At 48.7% G+C, this 17450-nt stretch overlaps 1 protein-coding gene across 4 annotated transcripts in view; it reads right to left on the bottom strand.

The window, feature by feature from the left end:
• Rasa3 (RAS p21 protein activator 3) overlaps positions 1-17450 on the bottom strand; it is an 84373-nt gene that overhangs the window by 49856 nt on the left and 17067 nt on the right. For 2 of the 4 annotated variants that reach the window (XM_005373923.2, XM_005373928.2), the window contains exon 2: positions 11282-11399. The exons of the other annotated variants lie outside the window; for them this stretch is intronic. In XM_005373923.2, the coding sequence (XP_005373980.1) occupies positions 11282-11399 (118 nt within the window). The remainder of the gene's footprint in view (positions 1-11281; positions 11400-17450) is intronic. 4 annotated transcript variants of the gene reach the window in all.

Raw genomic sequence — 17450 nt, 5'->3', positions numbered from 1 at the left:
TTTATATCTTCTTGATTCAGCTTTGGTGATTCATATGTATCTAGGAATCTGTACATTTCTTCTGGGTTTTCCATACTATAAGAGTAAAGATTTTTGAAGTAGGCATTGATGATCTTCTGAATTTCCATAGGAGGTGTAGTGATTTCACCCTCTTCATTCCTTATTGCATGAGTTTGAGTTTTTCCTTTCCTTTTTTTTGATAAGGTTGGCTAGGGTTTTATCAATTTTATTTATTCTTTCAAAGAACCAACTCTTCAATTCAGTAATTCTTTATATTGTTTTCTTAGTTTCCACTGCATTAATTTCTGCTCTCATCTTTATAATTTCCAGCATTGTTTAGGCTTTAGGCTTGACTTGTTTTTCTTTTTCTAGAAGCTTGAGGGACAGCATAAGGTTATTTGCTCTTGTTCTGTTTTCCTGATATGAAAATTTACCACTATAAATTTCCCTCTTACGACTGCTTTCATTGCATCCCACAGGTTCCAGTAAGTCATATCTGCATTTTCATTTGATTGTAAATATTGTTTAATTTCTTCTTTAATTTCATTTGTGACCCATTGGTTGTTCACGAGGGTGCTTTTAATTTTCATGTGTTTATGGAGTTTTTGCAATTTCTTTTGTCAATAATTTCCAATTTCATTGAACTATAGTCAGATAATATGCATGGCATAATTTCAGTTCCTTTGCATTTACTTAAGCATGGTCTATGTGCTAGTATATGGTCTATTTTAGAGTACATTCCATGTGCAGCAGAGAATTTGTATTCTGACGTGTTGGGTGGAACACTCTGTAAAGGTCTACCAAGTCCATTTCTTCACAAGTTTGGTTTAGTTCTGTTATTTGTTTGCTGATTTTTTGCCTAGTTGATCTGTCTCTTTGTGACAATGGGGTGTTAAAGTCCTCATTACAATTGTGTTATTGCTTCTTAGATTTTTCATGTCTGTTAAAATTTGTCTTACATAGTTGGGTGCACCTGTATTTGGTGAATATATATTTATGATTGTTACCTCTTCCTCTTGCAGTTTTTCCCTGACAAGTATATAGTGACCTTTATCTCTTTTGATCATTCCTGCTTTGAAGTTCACATTGTCTGCAAAAAGAATAGCTACCCCTGCGTTTTTCTGGGTTCCTGTTGCATGGAGTATTGTTTCCCATCTTTTGACTTTCAGTCTATGAATTTCCTTTTGAGTTCAATATGTTTCTTGTATACAGCATATTGTTGGGTTTTGTTTTTTGATCCATTCTGCTAGTCTGCTTCTTTTGACTGGTGAACTGAGGCCATTTACATTAATGGTTATAACTGATACATATTAGCTTATCTTTGTCATGCTATTTTCCTGCTGTTGCTTCTACTTTTCCCCTCAGTGGCTCACTGAGGTTCCCAAGGTTCAATGGGGCTCAGCATCACTCCTGCGATGGTGAGGGGCACAGGGTGCACCTCACCCAGTTTTCCAAAGCTGTCCAGGGCTCAATGTCACTCCCACAATGGTGGAGGGGTTGGGCAGGCTCACCTCCCAAAGCTGTCCAGGGCTCAACATTGCTCCCATGATGGTGGGAGTACGGGGTACAGCTCACCAAGGCTCCTGAAGCTGTCTGGGGCTCAGTGTTCCTCCTTTTTAAAAAAGGACATATTCATGGGAAAGAATGTTTCCTTTCATTTTATTTTTCATTTATTTATTTATTCTTCCTTTCATTTTAACTAAAAATGAGAAATTACTTTTTTAGGAATGAAAAGCTACTGAGGAGAGGCTTATGTTGTAAAAACAAAAATAGCAATGACCAAAAAAGACAGATGAGGTGAGGGTGTGGAGAAACCACAGCATTAACACACTTGTGTTGGATATCAATGTGCATCAGCTTTGGAAAGCAGCAGAGACCAGTGATTCTACCTACATGTACTGAGGGAAACAGATACTAGCACGCAGAAGCCTATGCACACATGTGTTATCCCTAATAGCCAAAAAGTGGAAACAGCTCAGATATCTGCAAGCTGGGGAATGGATGTGTAAGGCATGGCAAATCTGCAGCAGGAGTATTCACCACACAAGGGAGCTAGGCTGTGACAAGCACTACCACATGGACCTCCAGGATGCTGCAGTGGAGAGGTCAGGCACAGACGGCCACAGGTCAGATGGCCCCCGACAAGAAATGCCCAAGACACACAATGCCATGAGGGCAGAGAGTAGGTTGTGCGGCAAAAGGGAGGAAGCTGTTGGTGGAGAATGGGGCTGGTAACAGGGCATAGGCACCCTTATGTCAACATATTAAAAGCCATAGAATTGTATTAGATATAGCTGGATTATAGGGTCTAAAACTACATCTCAATAAAGCTATTTTTAAAAACTGAATTTAAAAATTCATAGAAGTCAGAAAACTAGATACTAGCATTAACATTTTAAGATATACAATCCTACACTGCTTTTTCTTAGAAGATATAGCTATAAAACAAATATGGGTAGGTAAATATTTTAAAATAAAAGTGGGACTGTACTACGTGTCCTGATACAGAGGTAGTATTTCCCTTAACATCAGGCCACAGGCCCCTTTGCAATAAGCGAATAAAGCACCAGTGGTTACATTGCACCTGGGCACAGCCAGCCACACCTGGGATTTACCCTGAATGACCCACACCCTTCCAGAATCCAGTTAGCAGCAACACACAGCCTGGGCCCACAACACCCCCATGGCCTCTGTCTGGGCCTTCCCTCATCAACAGGAAACAGCCGAGCATGAAGACATTCTTCCACATAGGTCCTCCTCCAGCCACTGTGCAGACAAAGCCTCCTTTCTGGAGAACTCAAAGGGGCACACAGCCCAGGCGCCTCCTCTTCCCATTAGCAGCTTAGCCTTGGGGTGTCTCCTGCACAGCCTGGCTTTGTCCAAGCCATGCCATCATCCGGGTCCTCACAGCCAGATGAGAGATCAGTGCCAGCAGGGTGGCCCCCCCTGGGGCCTGTGGGCTCCAGAATAAGACGGGCAGGCTGAGAAGGGCTGGGCTGCATCAGCACCGCAACTGGGGAAAGAAAGTTCTGTGCCCCATAGGCCTGCCTAGGGTGCCGAGCTCCTTCCCTCAGTGTGCTGCAAGATGCTCAGATGAATTTGCACAGAATCGAACTTTCATAAGGAAAAAGAAACCCACAAGAAGCCGTGGACCTCCTTGTAGTGCCTTTGGCAGGAGCCCTCCCTCCCCTCCCTCCCTTCCCATTCCCTCCCTTCCCCCTCCTGGAGCCCAGGAGGGCTCAGCAGACCCTTCACCCCTGGGCTTCACAAGGGCCTCACTTGGGACCCACAGAGAAACCACCAACTTCTTGAGTCACTTCCCGACATCTGCTGTCGGGGGGCACAGCTGCCCCACCCTGCCCCACTCCACCCCTGGGTTCTGAGGACAAGTGCTGGTCAAACCATAGGGGCAGGTCCCCAGCCATGTCCTGTCTTGCAAGCTCTGGCATCCCTTTCCCAGCATCTGGGAGACGGGGCCAGAGGAGAGGCTGCGGGCAAAGAACACGGTAGGCCACACAGCATCTGCATGGGTGTCCCTGTGCCTGGTGCCTGAGGAGCCACAAACAAGGCCATGCTGAGGCCCATGCTGGGGCTTGGACACGTGGCAGCAGCTGGCTGCCAAGCAGGCAGGAAACAGTTCCTCAGGGGACACCAACCTGTCTCAGGAGCTCTGTGCTCAGCTAATGAGATGTGCATGTGGTTAAGTCATTAACTGGCAGCTGAATTAAAATTTCATTACAGCAAAACTGTGCTCAAATGTCCCCAGGAGATGGGCCAGACAGGGAGGAAGCACTAGACTTGGAGAGTCCCATGGAGACCACAGATATCCCACTGAGGGATCCGGCACTGTGGCCTGCAAATCCACTCTGGGACTCAGAAAGGGGACCCAGGGGACCCTCAGGTCTGGCCTGGCTCCCCCCATAGTGCTCCTTGCCCTTGGTTGAGCCCTGGGCTCCTGGCCTGGCCCTGAGTTCTCATGGCTACACACCTCAGACAGCGTTGGTGCAGAGCCAGATGTTGCCTGGTGTCCCCCAGCCTTCCAAAAAGGATTTGTGAGAAATGCAGGGGTCACTACTCATCCTGTGCAAGTCTGAGGGTGAGGCATGGAAGCTTCGGAGTAGAGGGAAGCCAAAGGCTGAGAAAGGGTGGCCTGGGGGGTGAGGGTGCTGGTTTCCTTCCCTGGCCCACGGTCACAGCCCCACACCCCAGGGTCTCTGCAGGAGGCCAAAGGCTCTTTGGGGTGGTTCCAAACATGGGGCGGGGCTGTCTACTAGAAATACCAGCACACAGAGGTGCGAATTCTCAAACCCAACACCAGCCTGGTGAGAAAGGCAGATATGCAGGTGCGTCTCACTTGGGTCTCGCTGCAGCTTTGCAGGCCAGAGCCTGAAGCAGGTCAGGGAGGCCAGGCCTTACTGGTCTGGGTCCAGCTCCCTCAGCCTCAAGCAAATTTCCTCCTCTCTGAGGTTCAGCTTCCCTGTCTGGGGAATGGCACCAAGGCGAGGTCCACTCTGCCAGAAGCTATTCTTGTGGACTCCGAGCACAGCACAGAACCTAGGCTCCGTCGCAGCCCCTGACATTTCCTCCCACTCACCCTGTCCATGCCCCAGGGAGAAGGTTTAGAATCAGACTGGATCTGGTGAGGTCCAGCCAGGATGCTCAATGTGGCCAGGACGAGGACATCAGGAGAAGCACAGCCTCCAGACACTTCTGATTGCACAGCCAAGATAACCAACACTCCAGCAAGGACACAGGACATGGTCATCAGAACAGCCCAGGGCAGAAGAGCTTCATCCCAGAGGCTGGCTCCCAGCCCCCACTGTGGGAGAGAGGGGTGCCAGGACAGGGGGTAACAGCACCCTTGTGTCTCCTGTTCCTCCCCCCAGCTTCCTGCCACACTGGGGACAAAAGGAACTCCATACACCCTACACTAGGAGCCTGGCCCAGCTATGGTGACCCACTGTGTGCAGCCAGTATGTGACACTTGCAGCGAAGAAGTGAACAGCAGCTCACTGAAAGAACCCACACTGATACAGGCCAGCTCCTGGAACTTGAAAAAGAACCTGGGGATCTTTTGGCTGTGAGGCTGAAGCAGGCCAGGGGCATCAGCAGCCATGCAGAAGTGGCTGTCCGACCTGCTTCAGGGCATCATAAACCCAGGACCTCAGCCCACCTTGGTCAGCGTAGAAATCCCAAAGGAAAAGGCAGCAGCCTAAGGGCTGGAGCCCCTGCAGCTCCATGACTCACTGGACCTTGGTGCCCTAGAAGGCCCGCCCTTGCAAGGGTGGAAAGCAGCTCCACACTGCAGAACACCACTCATGCTGTGGTTACATTTAGAACCCCTCACAAAGCCTTGCACAATCATAGGTGGAGGTTTGGGAGGTGAGTGGATCATGGGGTCCTATACTCATGGGTGGGTTAACCCACTGATGAGTTTATAGGAGTAGGGCCTGATCAGAAGAGGTAGTCACAGTGAGCATGATGGAAGGGTGCATCTCCCCACTAGCTCCTTCCTTCCATCTCTGCTTCCTGGCTGCTGCAACAGGAACAGCTTTCCTCTGTAGGCTGGACCCTCCCACCATGCCTGGAGCCTCTACTTCTGCCTGGAGCCAGCAGATGGTATGCATAAGGACTGAAACTTCTAAAATGCAAGCCAAAATAAATCCCTCCTCCTTTAAGCATGAGTGTCAGGTATTTTGTCCCAGCAATGGGGACAATAACTAAGACACATGCATAAGCCATTCCTAGTTATGAAAGAGTCCCCTAAGCACTTGGTCACCTCAGATGTACCTAAGCACATCCCACCCCCAAGAAACTGGAGATGAAGAAGCAGGGCCAGGGAAGAGCATGCAGTATAGGAGAGGGCCTCTTGTGCCCCAGGGCTACTCATCTCCCCACACTTGCACTGCAGCAAGCATAAGTTGGGCACATTTGGAGCCAGCAAGAAATGCTACAAGTAGCCCTGTGCTGGAAACAAAGGGAAACAACAAATACAACAAATTAATAAAAAACAGGCATAGACTTTAAAAATCTAATTTACAGAGTTTTCCAGAAAAATGCTCCTCACAAGACCCACCAACAAAAACATCTATCATAAGAAAGATTATGATGACCAAGAAAAGAGGCTTTCTGAGAAAATATGGTGAAAAGGCCCAATCTCAGCGACGCTCCCAGAGGTGCCAGCTGCCAGCAAAGCTGGTTCAAGTGGGGCCAGGTCACTGTTCAGCCAGGCATTAAGATCAAGGTGAAGCAGGAACATTAAAGAAACCAGAAGGAGTCACCACAGCGACAGGCCACCTCCTGATGGAGGACTGGGTCTCAGGAACCATGGAGCCTAGTGGGGTGACGCAAAGAGCACGGCCCCTGTGGAAGCCTGTGAGCTGGATTCCTGGCAGCCACTGAGGGACAGATGCCCATCTGGACCACCCAGGATGAAGAGGACAGATTCCCTAGGGCAGTGGTGGAGAAACTATGGCACACATGTTGTTCTTCTTTTAAGACAAAAGATGCTAATGTATGAATTCTTTTTTTCTAAACTAAACCTCAGTATTCAGGTTTAATTGAAGTGCTGGTACTTTGCGATAAATAAGTGGGTTTGGGGTTGCAGTTTGGCATTCATCTCTTAAAAGTTTCACTATTGCCGCCCTAGGCTTTCTAGAGCTGAGAGGAGGGAATCTCTGCCTGGGTCACCCCAGTGCTGAGAACAGGGGCTCTGTATTCCGACAAAAATGGAAGTCTTGGCCTTTCAGTGGCCTCCACTTGTGACAGACTACTCTTAAACTTTACCTTGGGAAATTAGAGAGAATATAAATCTGAGAAGTGAGAATGTGACAGACCAACTAATCATTTCACAGTCAGTGTTTTCTAAGTCAACGGGTGATTTTTCATAGAAGAGTCTGAGAGAATAAACAGCCTACCCAACCACCGACCTCATTCCCAAATAACCTCTGCCCTCCAGAAAAACTTTGGAAACGTCGAGCTCTTTCTTGTTTGGTCACTTCTACTACACAAAACTTCTATTTTATAAGCAGTTTACATCTTTCAGTATGACCAAGAAGAAATCCTGATGTCATTGGCCCTGGTGCTCCTCTTGATACCAAACACAAACTGTGTCCATGAGGATGGTTTAGCTCAAGGTTCTGACAAGGTCCTACAGGAATGGCAGGTCTGAAACTCAGGATTATGCCTATCCTGGGTGTGGCACAAACCCATTCCACTCCCCTTGGCTCTAGGCTTGTCTTTATTATTTTATTTTTTAGCTTCTAGTTTCATATAAGAAAATACATATGAATAAAAGAATAAAACAGCTTCATACAATTATACGCCCCTTAAATCAGCAGTGGACATCCGTGTCTATATATTCTTGACTGTTTCTGGGGCAAGACAGTTTGGGAGGAGGCCTGGCTCCTTCTTCACAATGGGATAGGGATCTGCATGGCCCCTATTGGCACCATGGTTGCTCCTCACTGAATGGAACCTGGTCCACAGGCTGGATGCAGTGGAGAGGTGGGCAATGTCATCGTCACATCAGAAAAGCATCACCAAGGACAAAACACATCCTACTCCTTCTGTGGCCACAAGGAGATGAAGACCCCCTCTGGAATGTCCCGCCAATGACCAGATGGACCTAGTTTGGGTTGTTGGGGGTTGCATGACTGCAGTTTGCTCCTTTTGGCTAGACCTGAAGGTGACTCCCTGCAGCTTCTGGTGCTTCCTCCTCTCAGGGCCACAAGCAACCTGGGATGGGTGTCACCCAGTGTGGATGAAGGTGGCCTTCTGGGAGCTGTTTCCTAAGGCCCCAGGGTCTGGCATGTGTACATGACGCATGGGCTCACAGGCAGGCTGGGAAAAAGCGCAGTCTCACACGTTCCTCTAGTGGGGGCAGGAATCCCACCAGAATCACTTTCTTGGAGAAAAGACAGGGCTGGGGATGAGGCTTGTCCTCCGACCTCAACCTCCTGATGTCTACTCCACAGTGAGAGTAAGGAAAGGGAAAGAGGTGCTTCCCTGAGACATCAGCTCAGCCACCCACAGGTGCTGGGCCTCAAAGTGGTTCCATTCGTGGGGAAGACACCGGGTGCAGACAACCTTCTGTGCACAAAGAAGGGAACAGGAGGCCGCCATCTTCACCCTCCTGTTTCCATGTAATTCTATACTGAGTCCCAGATGAGATGGCTGCATGGTGGTGACTTTGGCACCTCTCCACAGAGGACACCAGGCTGCTGTGAGGCAGACATACAAGTTCAACAACCTGCTCTTTCCAGTTCAGATAATGGCAGCTTGGTGCCTCTGCCTCCTGCAGTGATGTTACCAAGCAACAAGCAAGTCCCAAGGTAACTCTGACCTAGAAGCAGTTTACAGGAAGGGTTGGGGGTCAGCTCCCAAAGTTGGTACTGGGACACAGTACAAGCAAACACAGCCACCTCATTCTAAAGTCAGATGTCCCCAGGCTGGGAGCCTGCACAGGCAGCTCTGCCTACAGTCTTGTGCTCTGTGCTCAGCCGCCATCATAGCCAAGGTCACTCAGGAGTCTGAGGTGCACCAGACCAGCTCCATCCCCAAGATGCCCCACGCCTCACTCTTCCCTCCTGGGACTCCCACAAGGCCCCTGTGTTGCCATGCTGCAGCCTCAAAGCCTCTAACCTCCTGTCAGTCTTGCTGAGCTGTGTCTCAGCATTTGCTGTTTTCCATTCAGCGATATCTACTCAGCTATTAAATTCATTCATTAACTTTTTCATGTAAATCCCTGTTCATTCCTAGAAATTCTGTTCTTTTTTTCAAGGTTTGTCATTTCTTGTAGATTTTTACCCAGTGCATGTTTTTTGTTTTGTCTCTTGCTACTTTAGGCACATAACATTTAGTCACCTGACAATGCCAGGCACTGCCAGGTGCCACCCTGTCCCCCTGCCCGCACACATGCACTGGATACCTACTCTTTGCACTCTGCCCATCTTTTTGGAACTTCATGTAAGAAAATCCTTTGGGACCTGCATCAGAAATGGGGGATTTGGGGGGTTGGGGATTTAGCTCAGCGGCAAAGCGCCTGCCTGGCAAGCGCAAGGTCGTGAGTTCGGTTCCCGGTACCAGAGAAAAACCAAAAAAAAAAAAAAAGAAATGGGGGATTTGCTCTGATGCCCACTCTGGCCTCAGAGACAGAGGCTCCAGGACACAGGCACAAGCTCAGTTGCACATGCAAACACCAGGTTCAGACAGCACTGTCCTTGCTGGCTTCTTTGTGGATGGGTGGGTGGTGCTGCTGGCCCTCATACTATGGCACTAAGCTCAGGTCTCAGCTCACAGCCCCCCAGGGATGAGATGCATGCCTCAGTACTATGGCTTCACACACCCAAGCTCCTGGCTGAACGCCCCTGCCAAGTGAGCAAGTAAACTAATGAGCAGCAGCAGCAAGCTCGCTAATGTTGCAGGAAGCAAGACGTCCTTGAGTGGCTGTGAGGGTTGCTTCTCATGACAGCACTGAGGGCTCCCCATGGCTGCTGACCTCCTGAGAGATGGCATCTGTGCCCTGCTGTCTTTTCCCACTTTCAGCCCCCTTTCCGGCTCTACAAGCAGCTTCTAGGGTCCCAAATCAGACACCGGGATCTCCCTGTCTGGACGTTTGGGAGACAAGCTCCCAACCGGTTCTGAGTCACAGGTCTGAAGAGGACCTGGTCTCACACACATTCCCCAGGTTTACCCCTGGCAAACCTCTAGCCTCACACTATTAAGTACAGAAAAAAAACTTCTCAGGTGAAGCCAGCAGATAACCCTCAAAAGGCACAATGATGCTTCACTTCCTTTTCCTTAGGTAGAAATGATCATCCCCAGGATCATCTTTATTATCAACCCACAAGACACTTTTTAAAACAGACTTGATGCTGGCAATGTCCCCTGGCCTCTCATCCTCTTACATAGGTACTCCAAAGGATCTCAGTGCACCTCAGCAGAACACAAACGGTCTGACCATCAGCCCGAGTCGTGGGGAGCCTGGCACCCTCTAAAAATGGAGATAATTAAGTCATCAAGCACAGTGTCTGTTCCCACATAGAGACAGCAACATGCAAGGATATAATTCAACTGCTAAAAGTGTTCTCACATCAAAATAGCTGTTCTGAAACCACACAACCCATAATTCCAGACTCGATGTGGACCCGCTCCAGGATCAGCTTCAGCACACAGAACCACAGGAGGCCAGCTCCATTCAGACAACATCCCCACACCCACCGCCCCAACAGGACAGCTGGCTGCCCCCAGTCTCTACTCTGTCTTCTCTTCCCACTGCCACCAGCTGCTGTAGTTCCAAGGTACTGGCATTCCTGTACCCACCCCTGTAGCCACAGTCCATCCTCTGGCATCTACATTGCACTCCTCAGGCCTGTTAGGAAGGATGCCTGTGTAAACACTGCCACCTCATCTGAACAGCCCCCCATGATTCCAACCAGTACGGAGCAGGGCTGAGGTCCTGTGTGCATGGCTAGCTTACCTACACTAAGACCTGCTGCTGTGGGTTGTCCAGGGCAACTCTTCTCTTCCTCAAATGGATCACTGTTCCTAGGGTCCTGTTATGGCTTATTCTAGATGTCTCCCAAAGCCTCATTTGCTCCTAAGTGGGGCTTTGGGAGGTGATTAGATGGTGGAGATGTGACACTCATCAGTGGATTTGTCCATCAGTGAGTTTACAGCTGACTGTGATGTTGGGAGGTTGAGTCTGGTGGAGGAGGTGGTCACTGGGGTGTGGTCTGGAAAGGTCTATGTCCTTCACTCACTCTATAACCTTCTCTCTGCAGTGTCCTTCTGCCATGCTGCCTTGCCTTGAAGCCAGTCAACTGTAGACTGAAACCTCTAGAAACTGAGAGTCAAAATAAATTTCTCCTTCTTTGAATGCTGGATGTCAGGTAGTGTGTCTCAGTGAGAAGAAAGTAATTAAGATTCTCAAATCAGCCAGCAGTTATCCCAGGGCCCCTCTTGGGTAAGAAAAATGTGAAAGAAGATAGAAAAACATTCCAAATATTTCCTCTCTTGCAGTCCCCACTCATCTTCATCTCTGGCCACCAGGGCACCTCACTGGTAGGAGAGGGGCACACAGCATCCTTGGCCCTCAGGGTCCTGCACACCAGGAGCCCCACAAGCATTGGCCCTGGGTCACAAGCAGAGATGAGTCTGCCCACCAGCAAGTCCTAAGAATATCTCTACCTTCTTGTTGAGGGCTCCTTGCTAACACAACCACTGTATATACCAGACAAGGAAACCAAGGCAGCACCATGCAAAGCAGTGACAACATTACCAGAGTGATTTCTCCACAATCTTGGTCCTGAAGACCTCCTCCTGGTCCAGGTTCACTGTGCAGTAGCAATCCCTCATCTTGGTTGGCCCCGGGTAGGAGGGAAGGTTTTTGGCTTCACCTAAAAAGTGAGTAAGACATGGATCAGCTTAGCACAGAGACACCTGTGCCTGTGCCAACCCACAGAGCGAGTGTGACCTGCATCATCAACACGGTGCTGTCATGCTCGTATCCAGCTAGTCATGTGCACACTACCAGGTAGCAGGTTTACTTGAAGAAGGGCTCTGCTTCCACCATACATGTTCATCACTCTCCAAGACTTGGCTTTCTTGCTACATGTCAAAACACTGAGGGAAAGTCATCTGTCGCACTGATGTGTGAAGCGACACATACAAACTTGAAAAGGATGGTGAATGTAGGAAGTAACTGCCCTTGGAACTAAGGATTGTTTTTTTCGTTTCACACACATTAGACCTTTTCAGAAAGATTTTTAATTGTGGCAAAACACACATAGCAAGGAGTTTGCCCCTAACCATGTTAAGTGTGTAGTTATTTCCATGGTGTCAGGCCCTCGCATTCTGCAGCCGTCAGCACATACCTGCTGATGCTCAACCCTCCCAGCTGTGTCATCTTCTGAGGGACCCAGCAGTGACACTGATGACTCCAGGGTGAATGTGAGTGAAACCCTGCATGCTTGCTCTTTGGGGCAGACTGCACTATGTTGCAGCATCCCTCCCCCCACACCCCGAGTCTGGGAGCGAAAGGCTTGAGGAGTGGCAGCACCTTTAGGTGGGGCCTAGTGGGAGATCCTGTCCTTCAGTCACTGGGTCCTCAGACAGGACTGTAGGAGCCCAGCCTGGCCTCCCTCTTCTGCTTCCTGGCCACAAGCGGGCAGCCTGCTCCACCACACATACCACCATTGCCCCCTAAGGCCCAGAACAGAGTCCCTGGTCCTGCAAACCCAAACAAACCTCTCTGTGTAAGTTAACTGCCACAGGATTTCATTACAGTGATGGAGAGCTGTCTAATACAGTGTGTCAGAATTTCCTTCCTTTCAAGGCTGAATGATATCAGGAGTTTGCACAGATCACATTTTTGTTTACCCTACTGAGTGCCTTTCCATTTTGAATTTAATGTTATACTCTTAGGTCAACATTGAAGCAATAATCAAGGAGAAAGGCTCTTTCACTGACAAGATTAGATGATAAATTTCAGGGGCTTTCAGCACAGAGCAATTTTCCCTTTAGGAAAAGTCCAGAAGGAGAGCATGATAAGGTCCCTGTCTTCCCTTCCACAGGCCCTCCCTCCCCATGATGCCCCATGAAGCACCCTAACACATTGTGGAGATCAAAGGCAGAAGATGTCAGTCCCACTGCCCATGGGCACCCATTTCCTTTTGCTAGAGAACAGTCAGTAGCTCTGGGGCCTGATCTACAGCACAGTTCAGGGCGGGGAGGACAAAGAGGGTAGATACATTCTGTTTGTCATTTTTACTAAAACAAAAAAGTTTTACTTATATACGTGTCAGCACTACTGCTCAGTAGCATCAGGGTGTATAAAAAAAAACTTGTGACTGGCAGAGTCAGAGATCAAAACTCAAGAGTCTCTGCAACCCTCACACTCCCAGAACTGCCATGGTGCCAACCAGGGTGCCAACTAAGGTCTCCTTAGTCCTTCAGTCTGGCCTTTTGACTCTGAACAACATCTTACTGTGCTGAGCTTGCCCCATCCCCAGAACATCATCTGGGACTCCTGTGTAGAGGAGGAGGGCTGGGTCCCCATCACCCCTCTGCCATTAGGAGCCAACACATTGTGTGGGGCTGAACCTGCCCTCTCTCTCTTTTTTGCTTCTGCCCTCTCTTAACTGTCCATCACTGTCCTGTTTCTTGATAAGTCAATTCTGAATATTTCAACCTCACAAAGTTTCATTTACAACACTAACATTAGGAAGCCATGTGTTGCTGCACCAAGTGCCTGACAGACTACCCTACAGTGGTCCCTGACATCCAGGTGTTTGGTCACTTTACATCACTGTAAAGCCCTGGTCTGGCCACTGCTGTCTCTTTCACTACGGTACTCTGGAGGAGAGTGCTCCTATGGGCTGCTCTGTCCAAAGCCTGAAGTTTTCACGAAATCATCTCTGATTTTTGCTGATGCTCTCCTCGAACTCTTCCTAGGACTCCAAGAACCAATGTGGCAGGGGATGGTCAGTGTGACACAAGACCACTATGCACTCCCACATACATGGTATACCTCTGTGAAGCTTCTCATGTTCCCCCTGTAGAAAGCAGATAGCCACCTTGGCACAGGCAGGGATTCCTTCCTGACCTGACCTGCTTTCTGCAGACAGAAGCAGAAGCAGCTGGACAGCAGCCGGTAACAAGGGGACCTCCAGCAATGGCCTGGGACCTCTATGTCCAAGCAGATGGCTCCCTGTGTCGGGGGGCGGGGGTGGTCATTGCAGCTTCTCTGCTCCTTTTCTCACAACTGATAGGGACCGCAGTACCACTTGAGGGACAGGCCAACAAATCTGGGGTCTTGGGACTAAAGACTCAGACATGGTTCCCAACAGTGGAGGGAAGCACTCTTAAAATCACAGCCTGACACAGGACTACCATCCAGAATACATTAAAAGACTCTTACAACCCAACAACAAAATGACAACCCATTATAAAGGAGCTGCAGGACCTGCATAGATATTTGTCCAAAGAAGATACAGGAATGGCCAACATGGTAAGTCATTGTGAAACTGCAAATCAGAACCAGAAGATAACACTTCACATCCATAAGCACAGCTACAATGCAAAAGAAAAAAGAAAGAAAACAAAGTGTTGAGGATGTGGAGAAATTGGAATGCTTGTAAACTGCTGGTGGGAATGAAAGCACAGGTTTCTCAGTAGATTAAACATGGAATTACCATAGGATCTTCCAGTCCTAACCTAAGTACCTACTCCAAGAACTGAAAGTAGGTGTTGAATAAAAAATGTGTATGTGCTCATGGCAGCCAACAGCGGAATGAACTGACAAATAAATACAGGAGTATCAGGCTGTCAAGGAGGCTCAGATGTGGTTCCTTAGGGGGAACAAAGTGTTCACAGGGGATTAAAAAGTTTCGCATCTAGAAAGATCTGATGGTTGCACAACATCGCAAGTGCATTAGGTGCTGCTGAAGTAGAAACTTTAAAATTGCTAAGATGGTGAACGTTATAGCACATGCATTATGCAATGGTTCTTTTTCTTAAGATGGTTATTCGGATTTTGAGAGAGGCAAACTCTGGTAAAGTGACTTCAACACAGAGCACACACTCCTCTGAGTATGGCTCCAGAACAAGTCTAAACGAACACTTCTTTTGGAATTTGTTATTTTCAGTATTTCTTTCTCTCTCTCTCTCTCTCTCTCTCTCTCTCTCTCTCTCTCTGTCTTTCTTTCTTTCGGTCTTTTTGAGACAAGGTCTTGCTATGCAGTTTAGACTGGCCATGAGCTCATTTTATAGTCCAGGCTGGTCTCGAACTTGCAACAATCCTCCTGCCTCAGCCTCCTGAGTGCTGAGATTACAGATGTGTGCCATCACATCCGGCTTTAAGTATTTTTCGCTTCCATACTTTTGTGGGGTGTTACGGTTTATCTCTAGATGTTCCTCGAAAGCCTCATGTGCTCATAGGTGGAGCTTTTAGAAGGTGACTGGAGTATAGGGGCATTATAACTAAATGTAAAGTTAGACCCAGGGGCCTAGTAGGGTAGGTCCCTGGAGGCACGGCCTGGAGGGTTTATCTCCCTTCCTGATCTTCCCCAACTCTGCTTCCAGGCTGCCATGCCCTGAACACCCTATGCCCTCTGGCCTTGCTGCCCTTTAGGCTGAAACCTCTACAAACTATGAGCCAAGATAAACCTCTCCTCTTTTCAGTTGCAGCTGTCAGATATTTTGTCTCAGCAGTGAGAAAATGGTTATAACACACACACTAAACTCCGCTCAGTGGAGTCTCATGCACCAGACAGCCACATGCTCAGGACTACAACCAGGATACCCCACCTCCAGGGCCCTGTCCTCCTACACCTACTTCCAAATTCTGGAGCTCCCTGCATCCCCCACCCTTTTTTTTGGCAGTACTAGAGGCTGAACTCAGGGCCTTTGTTTGTTGTTTATTTTTTTTCCCGGTACCGGGAATCGAACTCATGACCTTGAGCTTGCCAGGCAGGCGCTGTTCCACTGAGGTAAATCCCCAGCCCCACCCAGGACCTTTGTACTGAGCTCTATTCCTAAACTTTTTAAAATTTTGAGACAAGGTCTTGCTAAGACACTACGTTGCCCAGGCTGAGCTCAAAGTTTGGGTCTTCTTGCTTCAACCTCCCAGAGTGCTAGGATCATAGGCATCTGCCACCATGCCCAGTTCACTTTTGCCAATTTTCACAGTCATACAAATGGAGCCACACAATAATTCCACTTTGACTATAATTTATAAGGTGAAGTAATTTTATAAGAAGTAGCCCTTCATCTGCATTAGTGGCCTGTTAGTGAGACCCACAGAGGAGGGCAGCATAAACACCTGGTCATTCTCTTTTATGTACCTGGTTCCCAAATGATGACTTAGCTCCCTGTCATGCACAAGCAAATGATCTGAAGATTTTGGGTAATGCTGTAATTAATTTTTTATTTGGTACTATTTTAGTAGGATGTAATTCACATACCACACAATTCATCCTTTTAAAGTATACAACTTAGTATTTTTCAGTGGATCACTGAGTCATGTAGGCATCACCACTACTGTGGCCATTGCCCAGAAAGACACTTGTACTGAAGGGCAATTAAAATTTACGTAAAGGCCTTCCAAGATTGCCCGCCAAAACCGAGCAGACATACCTGGGCAAGCCTGGTAACAGAACACTTCTTCCTTTGTGTAACCTCAGTCTTCACTGTTTTTGTGTAACTGATGGCCTTGCAATGTAACTTGAGACTGATGAAGGTCTTGCAATGTAACCTGAGATGTTTAAACTCCCTTGGTAACCCATGATGTCACTCGACCCTCCAATCATAATGCACCAAATCTGCTGCTGTACCTCCTACTTGCTCTCCCCTTAAAAGCCCCAAAACCCCCACTGGGTGGGACTCTGACCCTTTGGAGGTGATCCCAGTTGGGCTCATTGGTGTAATAAAATTGCTATCTCCTAGACCTCCTCAGTGCCATGTCTTCCTGCGTTCGGTCTGCTTTGCTGTAACAGCACCAGCAGCAGACACCATCTCCATCTCCCATGGTCTCAAAACCTCACATACACATCCACCCCTTGGGGCAGCCGGCTCTGGACCCCATGTGCTGGGGTCTGGTGTCCTATGGCCTGTGTGCTTGGCTGGTGATGCAGCATCCACCTATCTCATGGTCACCTTTCATGGTTAAGTGATATGGGCACCTACCCACCCAGGCCCATGAACCACAGACCTGACAATCACGGGGAAGACAGAAGACACGACCAGGGCCAGTTCTTCATAAACTAGGGGTCAGGGGACCACCCAACCTCTCTGAGCCTCAGTTTCCCAACCTGCCAACCAAGTGGCTGGTCATCAGGCAATCTCCAGCTTTCTTTTCAACCCCCTGGCCTGTGTCTTAGATAAGCCAGACACCGGCTCCTGTCTCCCTCTCCAACCACTGAGGATAAGATGCTGTGTTCTCAGCAGCATTCAGCAGGCAGAGTGATGATGATATCAGGCACAACCCATTAGTCCTGAGTGCTGACTGATCTTCCTCTCTACACTGGCAAAATCTTTCCACAGGAAAGGTCCTGAACCATCTACACCAAGGCCTGGGATGCTGCAACTGTGTGAAGGCTTTTTCAGGAAGGAACATGCTCTGCTACTCCACAGCAGACACTGGTCCTGCACGCTTTGCACACCAGACCTTAGCCCTGGGATACACTCAGTCTGGAAACAATGCCAGGAGCAAGGCCACCCACCAGGGTCTGCAGTGTTATGCCCACCCAGGCCACCAGTGTCCCCAAAGGACATCAGGAAAGGTGTTCTCCAGCAACTGACCCTCCACCCAGAGACCCTGGGCAGGCATAAGCAGGGGACCTGGGGACCACCACAGAGACACTGAAGTCCCCATGGGCCCCCCAAAACCAAGCAGAGACACACAGGCCTCTTGCCCAAGGTAGAGGGAACAGGGGCTGAAGCTTGATTCA

Source organism: Chinchilla lanigera, unplaced genomic scaffold (assembly GCF_000276665.1).
Source record: "Chinchilla lanigera isolate Chin_1 unplaced genomic scaffold, ChiLan1.0 scaffold00003, whole genome shotgun sequence".
Lineage (NCBI taxonomy): Eukaryota > Metazoa > Chordata > Mammalia > Rodentia > Chinchillidae > Chinchilla > Chinchilla lanigera.
Note: the sequence above shows the minus strand (reverse complement) of the source record. Positions and strands in the feature narration are given on the sequence as shown.